The sequence below is a fragment of the Canis aureus genome, chromosome 9 (genome assembly GCF_053574225.1).
Source record: "Canis aureus isolate CA01 chromosome 9, VMU_Caureus_v.1.0, whole genome shotgun sequence".
In the NCBI taxonomy this organism is placed as follows: Eukaryota; Metazoa; Chordata; class Mammalia; order Carnivora; family Canidae; genus Canis; species Canis aureus.
In genome coordinates this window covers 67,522,256-67,542,727 of record NC_135619.1, presented here as the reverse complement: position 1 = coordinate 67,542,727, position 20,472 = coordinate 67,522,256, and the positions used below count along the sequence as shown (strand labels likewise).

Here is a 20,472-nt window from a genome sequence, read left to right as displayed (position 1 = left end):
AAAAAAGAAACCTGCGGGAGCCCGGCCTCCGTCCCCCGCCGGCCCCGCCCCGCCCCTCGCCCCCCGGGGCCCCCGCCCCCGCCCCCGCCCCCGCCCCCGGATGGGGGAGTGAGCGCCAGCCGGGCGCCCCGCACCGCCGCCCGCCCCGCCCCGCCCCGCGCGCCCCGCCCGCCCGCCCGCCCGCCGCTCCGGCTCCGCGGCGCCCTCGCCCGCGCCCGCGCCCGCGCCCTCGCCCGCCCGGCTCTCCGCCCGCCGCCCGCCGCCCGCCGCCCGCCCCGGGCCGCCGCCGCGCTTCATGGCTGCGCACGAGTGGGACTGGTTCCAGCGCGAGGAGCTCATCGGCCAGATCAGCGACATCCGCGTCCAGAACCTGCAAGGTACGCGCCCCCGCGCCCCCGCCCCGGGGAGGGCCGCCGGCTGGGGGCCCCGGAGCCCCGACCCCCCACCCCGACCCCGACCCCGACCCCGACCCCGACCCCGACCCGAGCTCCCGGCCCGGCCTGACCCGGCTGGCTCGCCCTCGGGGCGGGGGGGCCTGGGGGCCTGGGGGCCTGGGGGGGCTGACACTGCCGCCCGGAGGTCGCCCGGGGGGGGCCGGCGCACGTGCGAGTGCGGGGTGGGGGCCCGTTTTCTTGGGGTGCGTGGGGGGACGTCGCGACTCCCCTGCAGCCGCTGCTGCGAGTTTGGCCAAGTTTGAACGTGTGGGCTCTTGGGGACCAGTGGCCCAGGTCGGGGACGGAGGAGAAAGTGCCACTGCGTGCGCGCGCGCGTGTGTGTGTGTGTGTGTGTGTGCGCGCGTGAGCTTGCACACCTCCCAAGGACCCCTGAGGCTGGGGGAGTGGACGCAGGGGGCGGCGCCTGCTGGGGTGGGCTGCGACCTGGGGCGACCCGGGGGCGCGCATCGGGGGGCGGGGGGTGCTGGGCTCCCAGCCCGGGGCCAACCAGGCTGCAGGGAGCGACCCCTGCCCGGGCCTGCGGCTCCACGGGGGGCCCCGGGGGGGGGGGCGCGGCCACCTGGACCCAAAGGTGAAAGAAAGGGAGAAAGAGAAACAAGGGCTGGGGTGGCTCCCGCCACACGCGGGGCGTGCTGACCTTTCAAGAGTTTATTCTTTGTGGAAACTTGGAAAGCACAGCCGCGTTTAAAGGGAGAGAGTCACCCGGGTCGCCCTCGGATCCACCCAGCCCGCCGCCCCAAAGCCAGCCGCCTCTCCCCGAGGTGTATTTCCAGCCTCTGCCTTTCTCAGACGTGGGCTTTGTAGAACTTGACGGACTTCCACTTCCGGCCTGTCTGCAGGCGCTCGGACCTGGCTGGCCCGGCGGGAGAAGTTTCTTTCGCGGTTTCCTGGGCAGGCTTGGGTTTCTAGAGATTCCAAGGTTGGGGGCGCTGCACAGGATGCTGGGAGACCCGGGCAGAGAGGAGAAGGGGCTGTGGGTGCCCCCCTCCTGGGTGCCTGCCTTTACTGCTGGAGGGTGGGGATCCCCAGCCTGCAGGGTGGAGTGGGGCAGTGTGTGTGGGTGGGGGGGGGTGGCCAGGCAATCAGCTTTAAACATTATACCTGATAGAATGTTTCCTGGGAGTCCTATGGACCTGCTCCCACCCCTGAGCTCTGCTAGGACAGTTGCAAACAGAGGTGACCTGAAGTGGGGGTGGGGGGGGGGCCCAGTGCAGTGGACGCTGGAAACTGCATTTGCTCTGGGCTCCCCTGATCTCCTTTGGCTGTGATTTGTGTCAAAGGAGGAGGATCAGGCTGGAGATGTGGCAGATGATCCCTTTTGATAGTAAGCCTCCTGTCCGGATCCTGCTGCCCCAGAATTGACATCCTATTTGGGGGTGGGAATTAGTATCCCTTGCTGAGATGGCATGCGGTTTGGGCTGTCCTGGGTGTGTGTGTGTGTGTGTGTGTGTGGCAATCAGTGGGTGGTTAATAAACACATGCTAACCAATTCTTAGTGCATCAACTCCCTGCATTCCTCTAAGCTCCGCTCCCAGTGTAGAGGGGATTGACTTCTCTGAAGGGAGGCTCAGCCATATGAGCAGTTGCAGCTGGAACTCTGAGAGAAGGCTTCACTAAATGGGGACAGTTTGGGATGGGTCCTGAAGGCTGGGTAGGGTGTTCACTGAATGGGCTCTCCTCTCAGCTCCCAGTGAACTGGCCTCGCTTTTAGGCGATGCCAGTTACCATTTGAGCATGTACCTTTGTAGATGGCTTCATTAAGGTATGATCTAGATGTCATAGAATTCACCTGATTTAAGGTCACAGTTCAGTAATTTTTAGCCCGTCCACAGAGTTGGACAAAAATCCCAACAATCCACTTTTGGAGCGTTTTCACTACTTGAAACAGCTCCCTGGTGGTCAGCATGTGCATCTCGCAGCCCTGGACCCAGGCGACACGCGGTTCCTTGTTGCTGCGAAGACAGTTCTGCCTACGGGTGCAACCCTCTCTGTTGGTCTGCTCATTGGTGGGGGACAGTTGGGTTGTTTGCAGTTCGGGGCTCTTGTGAGGCTGTTCGTCCCTGCAGTGTAGGGGAGCATTTGCACCGTGTAGGTGCCAGCCTGTGGCTTTGCTGCCATGCCCAGCTTTGCTGAGGAGAAACTAGGAGAGGGGGAGGAGGTAGGGGCAGGAATCCGTCTTCTCTCCGCTTTCCTTTGGCTTCCCTGTCTTTTGCCTGGGTGCTTACTCTTCCCTCCATATCTCCGTGCTACTCAGGAAGTCCCAACCAAAGGACTGAGTCCAGAAGGCGCCGCTCGCTGTGCTTTGAGCATCTGCCCAAACCAGCTGGTTGGTATTGCTGGGGCCACAGGCGGGGCGGGAGTCTTGTTCCTCCAAACTCCTGAGTGGGTGGTAGTCAAGGGAGGCAGGAGGAGTCCAGGAAGAAGGGTTGTTTTTTTTAATTAAGACGTGTGCTTGCTTAGAGCACAGGTGGTCAACAGTTGTCGTGGTGATGGGAGGTTGGGTATGGTGGGATTTCCTGAATCTGCAATCACAGGGGCCAAGGAGGATGCCCAGCGTCCATCTGCAGGTGGTGGCTGCTGTTACTACAGTCAGGCAGTCCTATTCTTTTCACACACCTTTCACTCTTGTGGTCCTGGGACCAGGTGCTTGCCCCACAATGTCAGTCTTGAGGACACTGCATTTCCAGGAAGAACGGTTCAGTAGCATACCTGCACGCTTACATCTTTCTCCCTACCTCGGTTTCCAAGTTGACTTGGAGGTATGTTGGCCTCTGCTCATTTGCTCATCGAAGCCTTTATTCATGGCCCTGAACTGTGGGGGTTCCGGAGTCCAGGCAGGTATGCTTGTGATGTCACCAGGTCATCCCCCACGGAACGCTGGGACGAAGACTTCCTGGCCTGTCTTTGGAGACTGGGGCGAGCTCGGCAGAAAGCATGGTCTCTCCCAGGAGGCCTGTCACTCAGCTTGACACGTGGGCAGATGAAGCCCTCAGTGATACATTCACTTTGCTGGCTCATAGAAGCGTTTGCAAATGAAAGGCTCGCTGCTGGAGAGCACGGGGTCCCTCATGGGGTCCCTTCCAAGGAAATGGAGGTGATCCACCCAAGCTGTTGACCTTTTCGGAGAGGAGACAACAGAGTTGCCGGATGTTGGCAGCCTCCCCCTGGGGGCCCTACTTCCTTGGAGCTTTGTGGGGTAGAACTGAGCCTAGCAGCAGTCGGTTAACGGTTCTGTGCCGTGGTTCTCGGCCCGACTGTGGGTCCCAAGGGCTCTGGTGCCCTTCCCATGATGAGGCTATCATGTCTGCTTTCTCCCCCCCGCCCCTTTTAAAAAGACTATTTATTTATTTATTCCTGAGAGACACACAGAGAGAGGCAGAGACACAGGCAGAGGGAGAAGCAGGCTTCCTGCGGAGAGCTGATGCAGGACTCAATCCCAGGACCCCGGGGTCATGATCTGAGCTGAAGGCAGATGCTCAACCACTGAGCCACCCAGGCGTCCCTTGTGGTACTTTCCTGTTCTGTTTAACAAACATATGCAGACAACAAGGAGGGCAGTTGGTTCTGATTCCTGCCTTAAAGGAGTGTGCAGCCAGACAGGGGCTCAGATGTTCGGCTCCTGGGGGTCCCCTGTTGCTCTGGCACCTCTTCCATCTGATGTCGTGCACCTTGACCTCACTGCTTCAGAGCAGCGCAGCTAAGACCCGATACCCAGAGCCGGAGGTGGATGGATGGAGTTGGGTAGGCCCTGGCAGACGGGAGGCGGTCCCCTCTGCTGTTCTGGGGGGGCCAGCATGGCCCTGCTGGCTGCTACTCCCTGAGCTGTGTCCACACCCCTGCCTCAGCCAGAAGGAGCTGCGAAGCCACAGCGCCTGGGGTTGGCAGAACGGGAACTGTGATTTGGGGTGCTTGGAATCAACTGCCAGATAGAGGTGGAAGCGCTTCACCTGACCGAGAAGCCTGTGCACCAGGCACGGCTCTAACTGCCCCCCTGAGGTTTTCCACCAGCCTTTGAGGTGGGTGCTGGCTTCGGAAGTGGAGAGGTCAGGTGACTTGAGGTCATGGGCTTCCCAGCGGATCTGGGATGTGAACCCGGGTCAGGCCGAGCCCACGTGTCCTGTGGCACTAGCTCTGGGAATCACATGTGATGGGTGCCCAGGGAGGAGCCGGTAAGCCGCCTGGCTGGGGGCAGAGCAGGCTGGTCAGAGGAGGGGTGTCGGAGTCAGGCCTTGAGGGCTGAGCAGAAAAATGTGACTGCACTGAAATCCTAATGGCAGGCTCCGGCCAGGGCAGTGCGTGTGTGGTTAAAAAGATCAGCCCTCACGGTGTTGTCCACCCCCACCTCCCCTGATTCCATTGGCTCAGGTCCGGAGCAGGCCCTCCCCATGCTTGCCTGGACTCTCTGGTGACCTCTTTATGGCTCTGGGTCTTACGTCACTTCTTCCAATCTCCCCATCACTCAGTCACCCCACACATGCCCTTGCTAATCCCTTCAGGAGGGCTCCCTGACCCAGCTCTGGGTGGAGGGCGGCAACCGGGTCCATCCCAGGATAATAGTATCATAGACCATGGACGTCGCCATGTGAAAAATGCTGGGCTGCACCGGCTCACGGGATCAAGGCCAAGCCCCTTAGCCCGGCCTGTGAGATCCTCTGTGGTCTGGGTTGAGATGCCAGCCAGCCTTCTCTCTGACACCTACCTACTTGCTCCCAGCCTCCAGCACCCTCCCCTCCTGGCTCTCATCCCCATACCTATAGACCACCTGGGGATACAACAGAGGGATCACAGATGGCCCCGGGTTACCCAGCATCAAGGAGGAACCATTCCTGCTTCCACCTCCCCCAGCTCCCAGAGGGCACAGCCTGTGTGCTGGAGGTTTCTGAATGAAGTCAAAGAAAATCGAACGCAGAGGCTTCCTGTCCTGTAGGAACTTGCTGTCCTTGAGGGCCACAGCCCAGGTCTGTATACTTGGTTCTAAAGGATAAATCCTTACGTAGAGCATTTTTTTCTGGGCTCTCTGCCGGAGTTAGGCTACAGGCTTTGAGTTAGCTCTGGATTTTGCCCCCCAACGACCATGTTCCAGTCCCGGCTCCACCCATAACCTGGGGCATGGATTCTTCTCCAGGGGCCTTTCTGGTTGGAGCCTTTTGTGCATCTGGGGGAGCCATAGCCAGGACCTGGAGGCTGACGCCCTGGGCCTGGGTCCTGGCTTTGTTGCTAACTTGCTGTGGGCTCCTGGGACATCTCTTTCCCTGGCTGTGCCTTAGTATTGTCACAGCAAAATCAGAGCGCTGGACGCTCAGGCTCAGATGGGCCCCTTGGAAGGTAGCGTGAAGAGTGGCATGGCCTGGATGGCATGTGCCCACGTGGAGGCACCTAAGTGTCAGTCCCTGGCCACTTGGGCAGCCGGCATGCAGCCTTGGGCAGCACTGAGCACAGCTGGTCATGCTCCTGGATTCTTCTGTCAAGCACTAGAGACTCCCCACTGCCCCATTAAGGGTCCCCTGTAGAAAAGGTTGCAGTTGATAAGTCTGCTGTAGGAGCACACCGCAGTAAGTGGTGCACCTTCCTGGCTGAGCTGTTGGTGGCTGATCAAGTACAGTCTCGATGAAAAGCCCAAGGAGGTCCGGGGACACCGGCTCTGGACCAGCTGGGTGGAGTTGAAGGTGCCCAGGTGGGTGTAGTGACCCGTCATCCACAGTCAGGGCAAACTAGGGCATCCTGCCTCCCCCGGTGCAAGTTTGTACAACCAGAGGGGTCAGAGCCCAGGTACAACGAGAGTCCTAGCGAACAGGTTTGTCAGGGCCGAGAGGGGCCCTTGGTCAGCTGGCAGCTGACCTAGGAAGAGGTGTCACCGCAGGGTTACTTATTAGCAGCCACGGTCCCAGTTGGCCTTGACTCCGACCCAGCAGCCCAGAGCCACCTGCGGCCGCGCAGCATCGTGGGAGAGGCCGAACTCCTGACCGGACCGAGCTCTGAGGAAGCGGCCCTTTGCCGAGGAGGCCTAGATTACATTAACTGCCCTCCCTGACCCGTGGAACACTCTGGCATTTAATTTGTGACTAGAACAGCTGAGCCACTGGGCACAGTCCTGCCCAGGCAGCCGGAGGTCACGCCTGCCCTGCTTCAGAGGGGAAGTGAGAGAAATAAAGTAATTGTCTTTTTAGTGATTGAACCATGAAAAGTGAACTCCCTGTTCCCATAGAAACCTCTTCTGATTTCTCCCACCCCCTCCCTTGCGTCTTTTTCTTTTTCTTTTCTTTTCTTTTCTTTTTTACGGTGGTAGATTGCATCAGTCATAGAAGGAATTAGAGGCAGCACCAAAAATCATGAGCGTGGCTTTAAAGAATCTTTGGTGGGGCTCCCCGCCCCCCAACTGGTCTGTCTCCTTTTCTTCCATGAATTGTTTTCCGTCAGAGCAGGGGTTGGCCGACTCCGGTTTGCGGGCCAGAGCTGGCCCACTGCCTGTTGTCGCGAATAAAGTTTTATTAGAACACAGTGGGGCTCATTTTTTGCATGTTGTCCTCAGCTGCTTTGGTACTAAGATGGCAGTTGAGTAGTTGTGACAAAGAAGTACCCACAAGGCCAAAAGTATTTACTATTTGGTTATTTACTCTGTGGAATGTGGGAACCCAGAGGGCTTCCTGTAGGGTGGCGGGGGCCTTCCTTCTGAATCTAGACTCAGCACGTGACAAGGAGGAGATGCTCGTGATGACATTCGCAGGGGACACTTGTTGCACGTGTAACAGGCCCAGCCTTGTTTCCAGAGGGGTGATGCACACCTATGGTGGGTTCTGGCCCTGCCTTAGAAAAACACTCGCCCCCGGGAAGCCTGGCCATCCAGCCAAACTGCAGGTGCTGCGTCCTGAAATCCTGGGAGCCGGCATGACGGGGTGAAGGGGCCACTCCAGGAGGCCCCAGGATGCAGACACATGAGTATGGGGAGGCTGAGATAAGCATGTTAGGATCAAGGGTGCTCAGGGTGGGCACTGCAGGAGTCTGGGAGTGAGGGGAGGCCCAATCCATCACTAAGGGTGAGGGTCCTGGGGGGACAGGAAATAGGCTGTAATGGCAAATCTGTATCTGTGGTGTGAAGCCAGGGAGTAGGGGAGTGTATGGTGGCAGGCAGGGTATGGGCTCTTGGGTCGCACACTGACCAGGGTTGGGGTGTGGGGTGTACGGGAAAGTGGGCCCCAGGAATGGCCTGTGCATCTGATAATTTTCCTTCTTGGCCTTCTGGAGCACTGAGATCCACTGCTTTCAGGAGATGATACCCCAGACCCCCCAGGACCAGGATGGGGAGAAGCCTGGGAGGACCTAGGGAATTTGCAGAGGCCCTGGAGTCACTTGTCCAGTCTTGCAGGACTGGAGGTCTCATTGGAAGGGCTCCAGTGACGCCGTGCCCCACTCCTGCTTCCCTCTCCTGGGGGGCTCTCCATGTAGGCAGGAACCTTTGCGATATTTATATCCCTCTCCTCTTTTAAACTATTTTTAATCCTCTATGGTATGACATACTTAAAAAGCAGGGTTCTGAGGCCTTCTAGCTGGGAACTGGGGCGGCGGGTGGGGTGGGGGCATGGAGATAACCTGCCAGTTTGGTGGTGCAGGAGCGTGGCCCTTCCGGGGCACCCTCTGGTCGCCCTCCCTCACCTCCACGTCAGTCCTGGTCTGCTCTCTCCTTTCGCCTTTCCATTCTTGCCTGCTATGGCCAACATCCTCCCCCTTGGTTGCCGGGACCAGTCTTTTCTTGCCTCCAGCACCTCTGATCCTGTTTCATGCCTGCAACCCCAGAGATCTTTCTCTGTATTGATCTTCTAGCAAGACGCCTCTCTGCCCTCAGGATGAAGCTGTGCTGTGTGCTCTGGCTCCCTCATTTCTCCTGTCCTTCCTGGAATGAACCCGACCCAACTGCAGCACCACAGGCCCCTCCTCCCTTCACCCTGTGCCTTTGTGTGCAGGACTCCTGCAGAGGATGACCACGACCCCGCCTAGAGCAGCCTCCCGAGCCCTACCTGCACCTGCCTGGGTAGAAATCCCAGCCATCTCCTCTGAACTCCGGGAGCCCCCATGTGCAGATCCCTGAGAGGAGTGCATGTATCTTTGTCCTGTGAGCCCCTCGTATGGACTAGGTCTTCAGAACTGTTTGCTGAATTATTGGAGGATGAGCCCTGGACCCTCAAAGAGGGCCATGTCCTAATGTCCAGGACCTGGGGTTATGTTACCTCACTCGGTAAAGGGACTTTGCAGGTGTGAATAAGTGAAAGGTGTTGAGATGGGGAGATTATCTCGGATTATCCAGCTGGGTACAGTTCATCCCAAGCATCCTTAGGGAGGCAGGAGGCTCAGAGAGAGAGGGAGAGAGAGGAGAGGTGACTGGGAGCAGAGGTCATAGTGATGCCCTTGCTGGAAGGGACCATGAGCTCAAAGGTGCGGTTGGCTTCTGGAAGCTGGAGAAGAGAAGGTCATGGATTCTCCCGGGAGAGTCTCTAGAAGGAACACAGTCCTGCTGATAACTTCAGTTATAAACCTGTCAAATGCATCGAGGGTTTCTGACCCCCAGAAATGAAAGATAATAAATTTGTGTTGTTTTAAGCCTCCAAATATGTGGTAACTTGTCACAGCAATAACAGAAGACTAACACACGAATTGCAAGCACCTGTCAAGCCTGGTGGACATCCAGATGGTGGCATCGAGCCAGGCTAGGAGTGCAGAGACCAGGGCTCTGGGCACAGGGCCGCCACCACTTGGCTGTGGAGCTTGGGGAGGCTACCTGGCAGAGGGCGAGAGAGCAGGAGACAGGAGAAGGGGCTCCACCCAGGAGTCCACAGGCCACAGGTGTGATCTGAGATCCCGGCAGGGCTGTGAATGACCCCAGGGACGATGTCACGGGGCCCTGTCTCTGTGCCGGGGCCTGGGCAGTGGGGAGGGCTGTGGCATGAAGAGGGTGACATCATAGCAGCCTCCAGGTACAAATCCTGTTGGGTAAACCCTGGGATTTAACACGTTCTGGCAGCTGTAACACCTCCCTTCTAATCCTCGTGTCCTTTTTAGAAATGCTGTTAACCGAGAACAGGTCTAGTCCCGGGCACTTGAAACAGTCTTTTACTTCTTATGAAATATTCAAGTCTGTTTAGAAAACAAGAGAACATCCTTAGGATCTTGCCTTATGGGCAATTCTCAACTTTTTGTAATGTTAAAAGTCCAAGGCTAGACATATAAGTTATGAGGAACTTAAATTCCCAGAGAAAATTCTAATCAAGCCTCACAGTTGAAGCATGGTTGAAGGCCGCCATATTGTTTTCTACTATTTTGGCAATTTCCCCCTTCCTTCCTTAGTTGAAGGGCACCTCCCGACTTAAGATGCTCTGGCTCCATCATCTTCGTGGTATTAAGTCTATGAAACCAGTAGTAATCACTGGTAATGACTTTTTTTTTCTGTTTCTACTTATTTTTATAAGACAAAGATGAAACGCAATCAGATGCTTCAGTAACTTCTGAAACATGGTACAACCAAGGAGGCAGTGTAGCTGAAGGTGGCCCCTTCATTGTCTGGCTGACTTCGTGAAGCCCTGACTTGAGTAACAGAGGATACCTTGGAGTGTCATTGCTGTGAAGAGTGTAGCAGAGAGTACAGGTTGTGTAAGAATCAACTAAGTCAAAGGTTGTCTTTTCTTTTTTTAAAGATTTTATTTATTTATTCATGAGAGACACAGAGAGAGAGAGAGAGGCCGAGACACAGGCAGAGGGAGAAGCAGGCTCCATGCAGGGAGCCTGATGTGGCACTCGATCCCAGGACTCCAGGATCATGCCCTGGGCCGAAGGCAGTCACTAAACTGCTGAGCCACCCAGGGATCCCCCAAGTCAAGGATTGTCTTAATTGATTAAAGGGCATTGATGTGATTATGGGAAATGTAAGGGAGGTGGCCACTTGCTGGAAGACACTGTACATGTCTTCCAAACAACCCCCATGTGGGTGTTATTGTCTGTCCCCCAGACGCTAGGGCTGAGCAAGGATGCCAAGCTATGAGCTAACAAGTGGTAGAATCAGGAATCAGAAGTAAGTTGGGGGGAGGGGGTGTTAAGAGCAGGCACTGATTAAACTTAGGTTTGGGGGAGGGAAGAGACTTGGTGAACACTGGCTCAAGGCCCAGTTGGCTACGGAGGAGGCAGTTGACTTGTAACCCAGGAAGAAAGCTGGACCAGGCTGAAGGATGTTGGACAAGAAGCCAGCCAGCCTTGGGTAGTGAGCCTTATTGGAGGGGGACTCAGCAACTCAGTTGTTTATGGTCACGTACTTACCAGGTTCTTCGCACTGCGACAAGATCAATTCTAGATCCCTAACAGATGATTCCCGACTGGTGATTCCCAGGGGCAGAGCTGAGAAGAGTAGGGACAGGGATCCCATTCTAAGAGGTTGACAAAATGAAATCCCTGTAACCTTATGGCGGAACTGACCGGAGGCAACCGTGGGAAACCATCCTATCATTCTCATCATGGGTTGTGATAAGGGCAGTGGCAGATTATAAGGCACAGTCACCTTCACTGTATTCTTTAATTCTACTGTAAACCCCTGAGGTTAGCATTGTATCCCCTCTACAGACGCAGACATTGAGGCCCAGGGGAGGTCAGCAGAACTAAGGCATGAGCTTTCATGTCCTACTGTGGCATCTGAGACTTACCTGGCCCTGCAGACCCCCAGCACTTGTTGGGAGCCAGGCTGTACGAGGTATTCACTTTCCTTTTATGTACACAAGGGACTGTGTGGAACTCTCCCTTGGAGAACTGGTCTGGCCTTTGAACTTGACACTGATCAGAAACAAAACAAAAAGTGATATCTTCCAAATCAAAGCTGAGGGCCTTCAGCACCAGTGGCAGAGTGTTGGCAGGCCTGGATGATGGTCTGTCAAGTTCCCGGAATTGTGGGTGGGTGCCACGAAATGGCTTACCTGTAGGAGGATGTGGGGAACTAGATGCCATGATGTCACAGGACTGGTGATGGACGAGCAGAGGAGGTGGCCAGAATCAGTCAAGAGCTACCCTTCGGATAGACCGTTTTCCCTGGGGGAGCACTGCTGTACTGGGATTTGTTATCAGTGATGGCTTGTTGACTGCTGGTTTGGCCTGGTGGACCAGAAGGCTCAATGGGCTGGGCACTGGGGCCTGTCCTGTCCACCACCGTGTCCCAGGGCCTTGCTTCTTGTTCTAGGCTAAGGGTGTGTTCAGTGTATGTTTGTTGGATATGTGAATGTAGACTCAAAAGTATAGATTCCAGGCTCTGGCAGACCTGGGTTTTTAGTTTTAGTCTCTTTAGTGTCGACTAGATGTAGATCTCTGAGCCTTGCAACATCTTTTTAGTGAAAATCCCACCTTCTTTTGGTTGTTAGAATATTCAGTGACATCACATTCTTCAACATGTTTCCTTTTCCTTTGCCTTTTCTGAATCATACATAACTATGGATTTCCAAGGCTTGTATGAAAAACAGTGGTTCTCCCTTAATGCCTCCTTTCCCAGGGCCAATCTCTTATTGATTTTTTTTAGCAGATGGTTTTGGTATTTTTCCTTCATGTCTCTGAGTAACATGCATATTCCTTTGTCTTGATGTTTTGGTTCAAGGGTCTGATTTCTGACTGTGGAAGATAAGGCTATAAGTCTCCTCTTCTTCTAACTTCAGCTCTTTCCCATCCTTCCAACTACCTGATATGTTTTCATCATATTTTTGGTAAGGTTAGTAATTGAGGTTTGCGTCATTATGACTAGGTCAGCACTATTCAGAGCTGAGTCCTGTGGTAACTTACGATCACTCTTCCCTTCCTGGTCTACTTTTGGTTTCCTTGGAGTTAGAAGGTGTCTGTCATTGACATATTGGCTTATTAATTCATCCCCAAACTCTGCTCATGTTCTGGATAGCCCTTCAAGTTGTTTGGTTGCATCAGATAAATTTTCTCAGTTTCCTCCTCTTGAGCACATCAGGGTCCTTAGGTCTACTCCAGTCTGGACTCATTACTCTCCATACCTGGGACCTGGCTGTCACCTGGGCCCTCTGTTACTGTCCCCTGTGACCTCTCTCACCTCTCTCCTGAGCTTGATCTCCCATTTCCTGTCTTATTCTTCTGGCTTAGTCGCCTGAATCCAGGAGTACATCTTGCCTAAGTGATCAATTTTCTGAGAACTTGCCCTTGGGAAAATGAATTTGTTCTCTTCTGATTCTTGATTGCTATGATAGCTGGGTATCAAATTTAAGGTTGGAAGTCATTTTCCTTTGGAGTATGGGAAGCCTTGTTCCATTGTCTTCTAGCTTTCAGGGTTGTAGTTGAGAAGTGTGAAGTCATTCTTTATGTATTGTATGACCTGTTTTATACTCTCTGGAAACTTATAGGATCCTATTTTTGTTCCCAGTGCCCTGAGACTTCAGAGTGGCCTGCCTGGTTGCTGGTCTCTCCATGCTGGTCGTTTATTAAGACGTTTCCTTCTGGAACTATGTCCTGTTCTGAGAAATTTTCTTTTTTTTTTTTTAAAGATTTTATTTATTTATTCATGACACACACACACACAGAGGCAGAGACATAGGCAGAGGGAGAAGCAGGGTCCATGTAGGGAGCCCAATGCGGGACTTGATCCTGGGACCCCAGGACCATGCCCTGGGCTGAAGGCAGGCACCAGGCACCAAATTGCTGAACCATCCATGGATCCTCTCTCTCTCTCTCTTTTTTTTTTCTCTCTCTTTTTTTTAATCATGATTTCTGCTAATGGTTTTCTCTAATCTTCTAGAACTCCTTTTACTTGGATATTGGTTCTTTTTGACTAATCCTCTAATTCTCTAATTTTCTATTTTCCATCCTCATTGCTTTTTGTTCTACTTTCTGGGCGATTTCATCTATTTTATATTGTATATTTTAATCTACTACATTTTTTATTTGCAGGAGCTCTTATTCTTTGGAGAAGTCTTATTTCAGGGCTGTGGTACCTTTTACACACTGGGCATATTAATGATGCACAGTGACAGCTGAGGTGGTGCTTTGAAAGGCAGTAGCTGAGAGCACAGAGCCAAATGGCCTGGTTCAAATCCCAGCTCTGCCACTCACTTGCTTTGTGAGCTTGGGCAAGTTACTTAGCCTTGTTGTTCTTCAAACACCTCATCTGTAAAATGAAAGTAATAATATTGAGATCTGCCTCAAGAGTTGTGATGATGGCATGAGCTGCTGGAGCAAAGGGCGTAGAGCCATTGGATGTGCTGTGTGTGTGTGTGTGTGTGTGTGTGTGTGTGTGTGTTACATCAGCCGTTCTCTTTATGTATGTGGATTGGTTTGGCCTGGAGCTTTCACATTAGAGGCTTCTTTGTTTAGCTGGCTCATAGTCCTTGATTGTTTTCTCATATTTAAGAGTTGGGAACTGAAAAGTGTACTGTAAGCTTGGAGCACAGGGGGCAGGGCTTCTTGGCCGGGTGCCTCTCTGCTGGGTGCCCTGCTGGGTTGTATCACAGAACCCCTATGTCAGGATCATTAGGTCTTTCCTCCTGGCTGGTCAGACTGAGACAGCCTTACGGTCTTTTGTCTGGGGGATCCAGGCCAGGGTGCTGGGGATGAAAGGTGGGGCCCTGGAAGCTGGAAGAAGAAAGAGGGGCTAGAGACAAGGAGTGGCTCTGTGTCCAGTGTGTAAAATCACTTACTGTGCCATTGTCAGCTCAATTCATACTCAGACATTCTGTTTTATCCTTTTTAGAGAACAAACTTCTGGTCTTAGGCCTGATGGAGGATGGGACCATCACCTGCAAGGAGACATGGGGCAGGGGATTAAGGGGGCTCATTATCTCATTGCGATCCTCCACCACAACCCCATTTCCAGAGATACCTGTCACCACTAATTCCTGAACCTTTGGGACTTCTGGGTTGTAAATTGAGCTGTTTTTGTCCTTCCTCACTGCCACATTAAGGGGTGGATTTCTTGAGATGCCAATCGGTGACCACAGGTCTCTCCTCTCTCCACCCTTTGGGATTTTGCTGCTGTCTTCCCTCCTTCTGTTCTCTCCAACCTTGTGGATTAATATTTTAAATAAATACATAGTGCACACCACAAACAAGACTCCTTTACTCTGGGTTTTAGTAGGACTTTGAGATGGACTGAAATTAGAAGGCCATGAGTGGGAGCCCGAGTCCTCTTTTGCAGGAAGTCCATCCTTTGCCTCTCAAAAGGGTCTTCCAAACAGCCAGAGAGGAAGCCAGCAGGAGCCACATTCACCTGGCCTTGAATGTTCAAAGTGTGAGGACACTTGCTTGGCTACATTCCCTTCCATTTTGACTGTTTTCCAGAGACTGCTGCTGAGTCCTGGTTACCAAGGGAGATCAGGGAAATTGCAAGAGAGGTTTGGTCACACCTGGTAGCTGTTTTCTCGGCCGCACACTCTGGTTACCTGGAGTCTTGAGGCTTGGGGGTCTGGAATATTTAAGCTCTAGAGAGCAGCTCTAGGGACAGAGTGACCACCTCTGATGAACTTGCCACTGATGTTCCCAGGTCTCAAATCCCCACCTGGCAGGCTAAAAGCTCCTCTCGGCTGGGCAGGTGGGGTTTTCACTGTCTGCTCTCCTACCCCGTGCTAGTCATCATACACTTGCTGTTGGGCGTTATGCAAAGCTGTCACCTGTGCTGCCCACGGGGCACAATGGCTCCTCAAGAGAGAAAACCAACCAGTGAAGGAAGAACGGTTGTTTGGTCTCTACATTGTTTGATGTTGGAGCCCTGCCTGCTTTCATAAAAACATCCCAAGCCCAAAGCCACAGGCTACCTGGGGGAGAATTGGCTGGTGCCAAGTTTTGAAAGTTAAGCTATTCTTCACGGCAAGATTAAAGATTATCCTGCCTGAGCCTCCCCATCAGACACTGCCTGGCCGACTGTACTTGATCTTCTAGATTTTTGAGTGGGTTGGATTACCCAGGAGGAGGAGCACTGTGGAAGCAACTCAGAGATAACCAGTAAAGGTGGAATCAATACATGACCCTCCAGACCCCCTGAAATGATGCTTTCCTATCCTGCAGCCCCGATTGAGTAAACACAGTTGATGAATAAGAACAAGACCAGAGAAAGCAGAGCCTGCCTGGTCTACAGTGGGAAGAGATGTTTGAAGCCAGGCATGACCCTGAATTTTAGCTCCTTCGCTTTGTGGCTGTGGAACTTTAGCCAGGTTATGAGTCCCTATGGAATTTTGATCCTTTCTATCTGTAATGTGACTTTCATAATAGTGTCACCCTCTAAGGGTTGTTTGGAGGATTCTGTGAAGTCATGAATGCCGAGTGCCCAATGCTCATCAGGTCCTTTTAAATAAGTGTTTGTTTCTTTAAACAAGGAATTATTATCTTTATCATCATCATCATCATCATCATCATTATTATTATTTTGGTGTGGTGGTGGAGATTTTGATAGGCATTCAACTGAATGATGGGAATGGATCGATCACTTAGTCCATTTTTGAAGGTCATATCTGGTGTCTGTACTTGGGATCATGTTGCGAGGACCTCAGGGCACTAGTTGACAGACAAACATTAAGCGAGTGGTCTCGTTGGAGGCCTGGCATCCTTTGGGGATGGGAGAGATGATTGGGGTTGAGCCATCCAGAAAGGTGTAGGTAGTAGGACCTTGTATTGAGAGGGGATTTAGGACGGGTGGGTGGAGATGAGCTGGGATGACCTTCTAGGTGAGTGAGGAGGTTGGCGTGAGCCAAGGTGCAGAGGCAGGAATGTGCTGGAGTGCTCGGAAGGTGACTGACTGGTGCAGCCTGGGTGAGAAAGGGGCCCAGAGTGGGGCAGTGTCTGTGAGTGTTTGTTAATAATCTAGTGATCTTTCTAACTCCTTCCCCCCCCTTCTCTAGTGAGTAGTAGGGAGGTGCTGTTGGTCTTTGGAGGAAGATGATCTTCCTTGGATGGGCCGTTCCATATGTTGCAGGTGGTTTAGCATCCTTGAGTGAGCCCACAAAATGCTAATCAGGTGACAATCAAAATCTCCCTCCACATTTCTCCCTGGGAGTGGTAACCATCCATTTGAGACTAATAGGGTGACATGTATGCAAATGAAGGGGGAAGCCATGCTCCTCCAGAGCCATCGCCTCTTGTGTACACAGAAGAGTCGTGGTAACTACATGTGCCCCTCACTCAAAAGACTCTTTGATATGAAGCTCCAGCTCTGCCGCTCTTGGAAAATCAATAGTTGATGTAATAGTCATTCTGTGAATTGTGTCCATTATAACCAAGTACTCTCCAGCTGTTGGAAGCATCCAGCAAGGTGACGCAACAATGCATGACCCTTTTGGATTATTCCATGGAACATGATTGCATCAGATGCAGAAGCTGGAGCTTATATTTCTGTTTTCTAGAATATTCCCTGTTTTCTCTCCATGTCAGACCAACCAGAGCCCTTCTGGTTCCTGAGTGAACTTCCTGCAAGGACGACATCCAGCAGATACATGCTGAGTGTCTCCTTGGGGTCAAGGACCTTCCCAGGCACCAGGGAGATACAGACCTATCTCTGTTCCGTGCCAGGGAGTTAGTCCCCATGCATGGTCCCATTGGGATAGGATAATGATGTGATGGGGAGCTAGTGTGAGTGTCTAGCAAGTGAGCCCCCCCATAGGTGCCATGAAAGACTTTTGGGTGACATTTTCAAATGAAATGAGAAGAATAAATGGGAATTGGCCAGATGGAAAAGGGGAAGATGGGCATATCTTTGGAGTTGAAGGTAGAGCCTCTGATTTTTCCATGCAGCGAGGCCAGTGGGGCTTTGGGCCATTATCAGAGGGATCAAAAGGTCTGTGATTCACTTCCTTTCAAATCGGCTCAGCTCCGAAGACATGCCCCCCACCACTGAGAATACACTAATTGGTGCTGGGCCACAGAGCTGGGTGGCCTTTGTCTTATTCCTCTATGAGCTTTGGGGTGCAGCAAGCACTGAGGTTCTAGTCCCCAGGGGTGTGTGTCCTCTCCTCTTCCCATGTCATCTCATTTCCTCTTTTGCCCTTGTCCCAGCCCAGGCAGATCTGCACCCTCCACCCCTAGCCAGGAGGGGCTGCTCTGTTCAAGTGCCATTTTCTTTGTTGGGGAGGATTAAAATGTAGATGCTGATGGCAGTATATTCACCACCTAGATCACCATTATGTCTCCATATTGATTACCTACATGCCAAGAACTCTGTTGGGTGGGGACGCCTGGGTGGCTCAGTGGTTGAACATCTGCCTTCGGCTCAGATCATGATCCCGGGGACTTGGGATCGAGTCCCACATCGGGCTCTCTGCAGGGATCCTGCTTCTCCCTCTGCCTATGTCTCTGCCTCTCTGTGTGTCTCCCATGAATAAATAAAAAAAAAAATCTTAAAAAAAATAAAAACAACTCTGTTGGGTATTTCTGTTCCATTTACATGTGAACTGTATGAGTAGGGGAAGTGCTCATTTTTTATATAGGGTATTGCCGCCCAGGGAGGTCCAGTACAAAGTTCACGGTCATACAGCTAGTTATAGTTCAGAATTCAGCTTTGGATAGTTCTTGCTCCAAAAACCTGTGCTCTTTCCACTGAGCCACACCAATCCCCTGACCCAAACCGGTTTACAATGCGGTTTACAAGCACATGGCTCTGGCTTCATTCTGTCCCCCCCTTTGGCCTCAGTATCTGCACTGTACACCAACCGCCTGGATGGGTGCTGTCCTCTGTGGTCGCCACCACGCCCCTGTGGCTCTGGGTCACTTGTGTCTAGTCCAGATGGAGATGTGCTGGGAGTGTGAAGAGTGCACAAAATTTGAAGATCGGAGAGGAAAAAAAGGATGTGAAACATCTCCTTAATGGTCTTTAAATTTTGCTTATGTGTCAGAATGAGGAACACTTGGGATAGAGTCGGTTAAATAAGGTACCTTGTTAAAGTGCATTTCACCCGTGTCGCCTTTTTATAACGTGGCTCCTAGAAATTGCAACCTAACCTGTGTGGCTCGTGTCCTATTCTGACTTAGCGGATGTCGGTTGGACTAGGACTTCTAAGGACCTGTTAGGGCTTTGATTTACAAACTTGGGGCCTGAGTTTCTCCTCTTCCTGTGCCGTATCTTTGGGTCCCAAGCCCCCTTCTGAATTGTCCCTGAGACTCCCCCGGGCGACCTCCTCTCCTGCCTGACCTCTGACCCCATCACCAAAATGCTGTTTCAGCATCACCTGCCACCCTGGACGAGTCATCCCTCACCATTCAGTCTCGAACGCCTCGTCTATAAGATAGAAGTGAATCTTGCCCTCCTCGTGGGGTAGTTCAGATAAGAGGATATCGGGCAAGCCCCCACACTTGGTAGGGGCCTTCTGTAGCTGACATGTGTCATCCTCATGATGGACGGTGGGTGACGAGTGTTCAGAGGCAGCTGAGCGGCCCGTGCACTCAGGTCAGGTAGGGTGGTCCTGACCTGTCCTGTGTCCCGCAGGCGTGGGATGCAGGTTGGAGGCAAAGATTTGACTTTGTGTACGTGGCGCCCGAGAAGTCAGAGAGAGGCCTCTGAGCAGATGGGTTAAGTACCCACCTGTAACCCAGTCTCTAATGGCCTTGGCTCCCTCACTGGTCCGTCTCTTCCCTTCCATGGGCTCAGATCTAGAGACCCTGGGGTCAGAGGATTAAACTGGTGATTCACGACACTGGTGGGGCCATGCTGGCTGGTGGTGGTGATGAGGGGCCAGGTGTAGAACAGACAGCAGGGCAGGAGGGAGGGAGGGCTCAGCTCTGCCCTCAGAGAGTTCTGCCTGAAAACAGAGCCCTGGTAGGCCGTGGAAGCCGTGGATTCCAGGGTGAGCACCCGGACCTCCCTGGCCTGTGCCCTCATCTGGGCGGGGACGACAGCAGTGCCTGCCTTACTGATAATGCGGGGGGAGCACTTGGCATGACAGGGTGGGGCGGTTGGCACGGCTGTCCCCGGGGTACTCCTCTGTGGCAGTTGCTGGGTTTGTTTTCATGTGGTTATAGAAGTCATCTAACCACTTTGTGGGGTCCCCGCCCTCACACTTCTGCCACTGTGACTTCTGGGTCATCCCTCTGGTCTTTTTCTTTTTTTTTTTTTTTTCATTTTTTAAAATAATAAATTTATTTTTTATTGGTGTTCAATTTGCCAACATACAGAATAATACCCAGTGCTCATCCCGTCAAGTGCCCCCCTCAGTGCCCGTCACCCAGTCACCCCCACCCCCTGCCCTCCCCCCCTTCCACCACCCCTGGTTCGTTTCCCAGAGTTAGGAGTCTTCCATGTTCTGCCTCCCTTTCTGATATTTCCCACCCATTTCTTATCCCTCTGGTCTTTTTCATGAATTCCTATCTCCACACTTGCATTTGTCACCCCTTTGAGACTTGGTTTTTAACTCTTCTTTGCCATGTCTCATCCAGGGCTGCTGGGGAGACCCCCACCCCCCCGGCACCCCGTGTGGGATGAAGCCTCCCTCTGCCCTTGACACTGCGTCTCAGCTCTTGTCACTTCGTTGTCACACTGCTGTGACTTGTGACGGGAGGCCTTTGCTGGGGGGCCCGAGCTACCTCTGAGGGCCTGGCCTGGAGCCAGCCCGGCAGTGCCCAGAGCAGGGCCATGCCATGCCCCACTGAGCACCCCGGCTGGATTTTTCTTAACCAACGCCCTCCTGAGAGAGGTGCAGTTGCTGTCCACAGAGCGCCTCCACGAGCATCCCGCTCCGGACGGCCACCTCAACTTTGGGGTGATCTTTTCCCAGGATGGGTTCCCTGGAAAATGATGACCAGGTCCAACATTCTGTGACTCTCAGTCAACATCTGTGGTGAGTTTTGAACTTGGGGCTGCCACTGCCCTTCTTTTAGGGGAGTGGGGCTCTGGGTCCCTCTCAAACTCACTTCCCTGGGCACTTCCTAGAAAAACCAGTTGTGAAGCTGATTCTCATGGGAGCGATTCACACTAAGTGCCTGGCTGCACCCCCACCCCCCACGGAGGGGTGAGCTCGGAGGGATGAGCGCTCCCTCCAGAAGGGCTCAGGCCAGCCCAGCGGCACCTCCT

At 53.1% G+C, this 20,472-nt stretch overlaps 1 protein-coding gene across 7 annotated transcripts in view; it reads left to right on the top strand.

The window, feature by feature from the left end:
* Positions 1–242: 242 nt before the first annotated feature.
* CLMN (calmin) overlaps positions 243–20,472 on the top strand; it is a 106,189-nt gene continuing 85,959 nt past the window's right edge. For 4 of the 7 annotated variants that reach the window (XR_013386802.1, XR_013386803.1, XM_077910472.1 and 1 more), the window contains exon 1: positions 246–377. Coding sequence is in view for 5 of the 7 variants with exons in the window: in XM_077910472.1 (XP_077766598.1) it covers positions 296–377 (82 nt within the window). In the remaining 2 variants the exon portion in view is untranslated. Of the gene's footprint in view, positions 378–20,472 lie in introns of all 7 variants that reach the window. The other 3 variants (XM_077910469.1, XM_077910468.1, XM_077910470.1) reach the window with 2 other exon arrangements.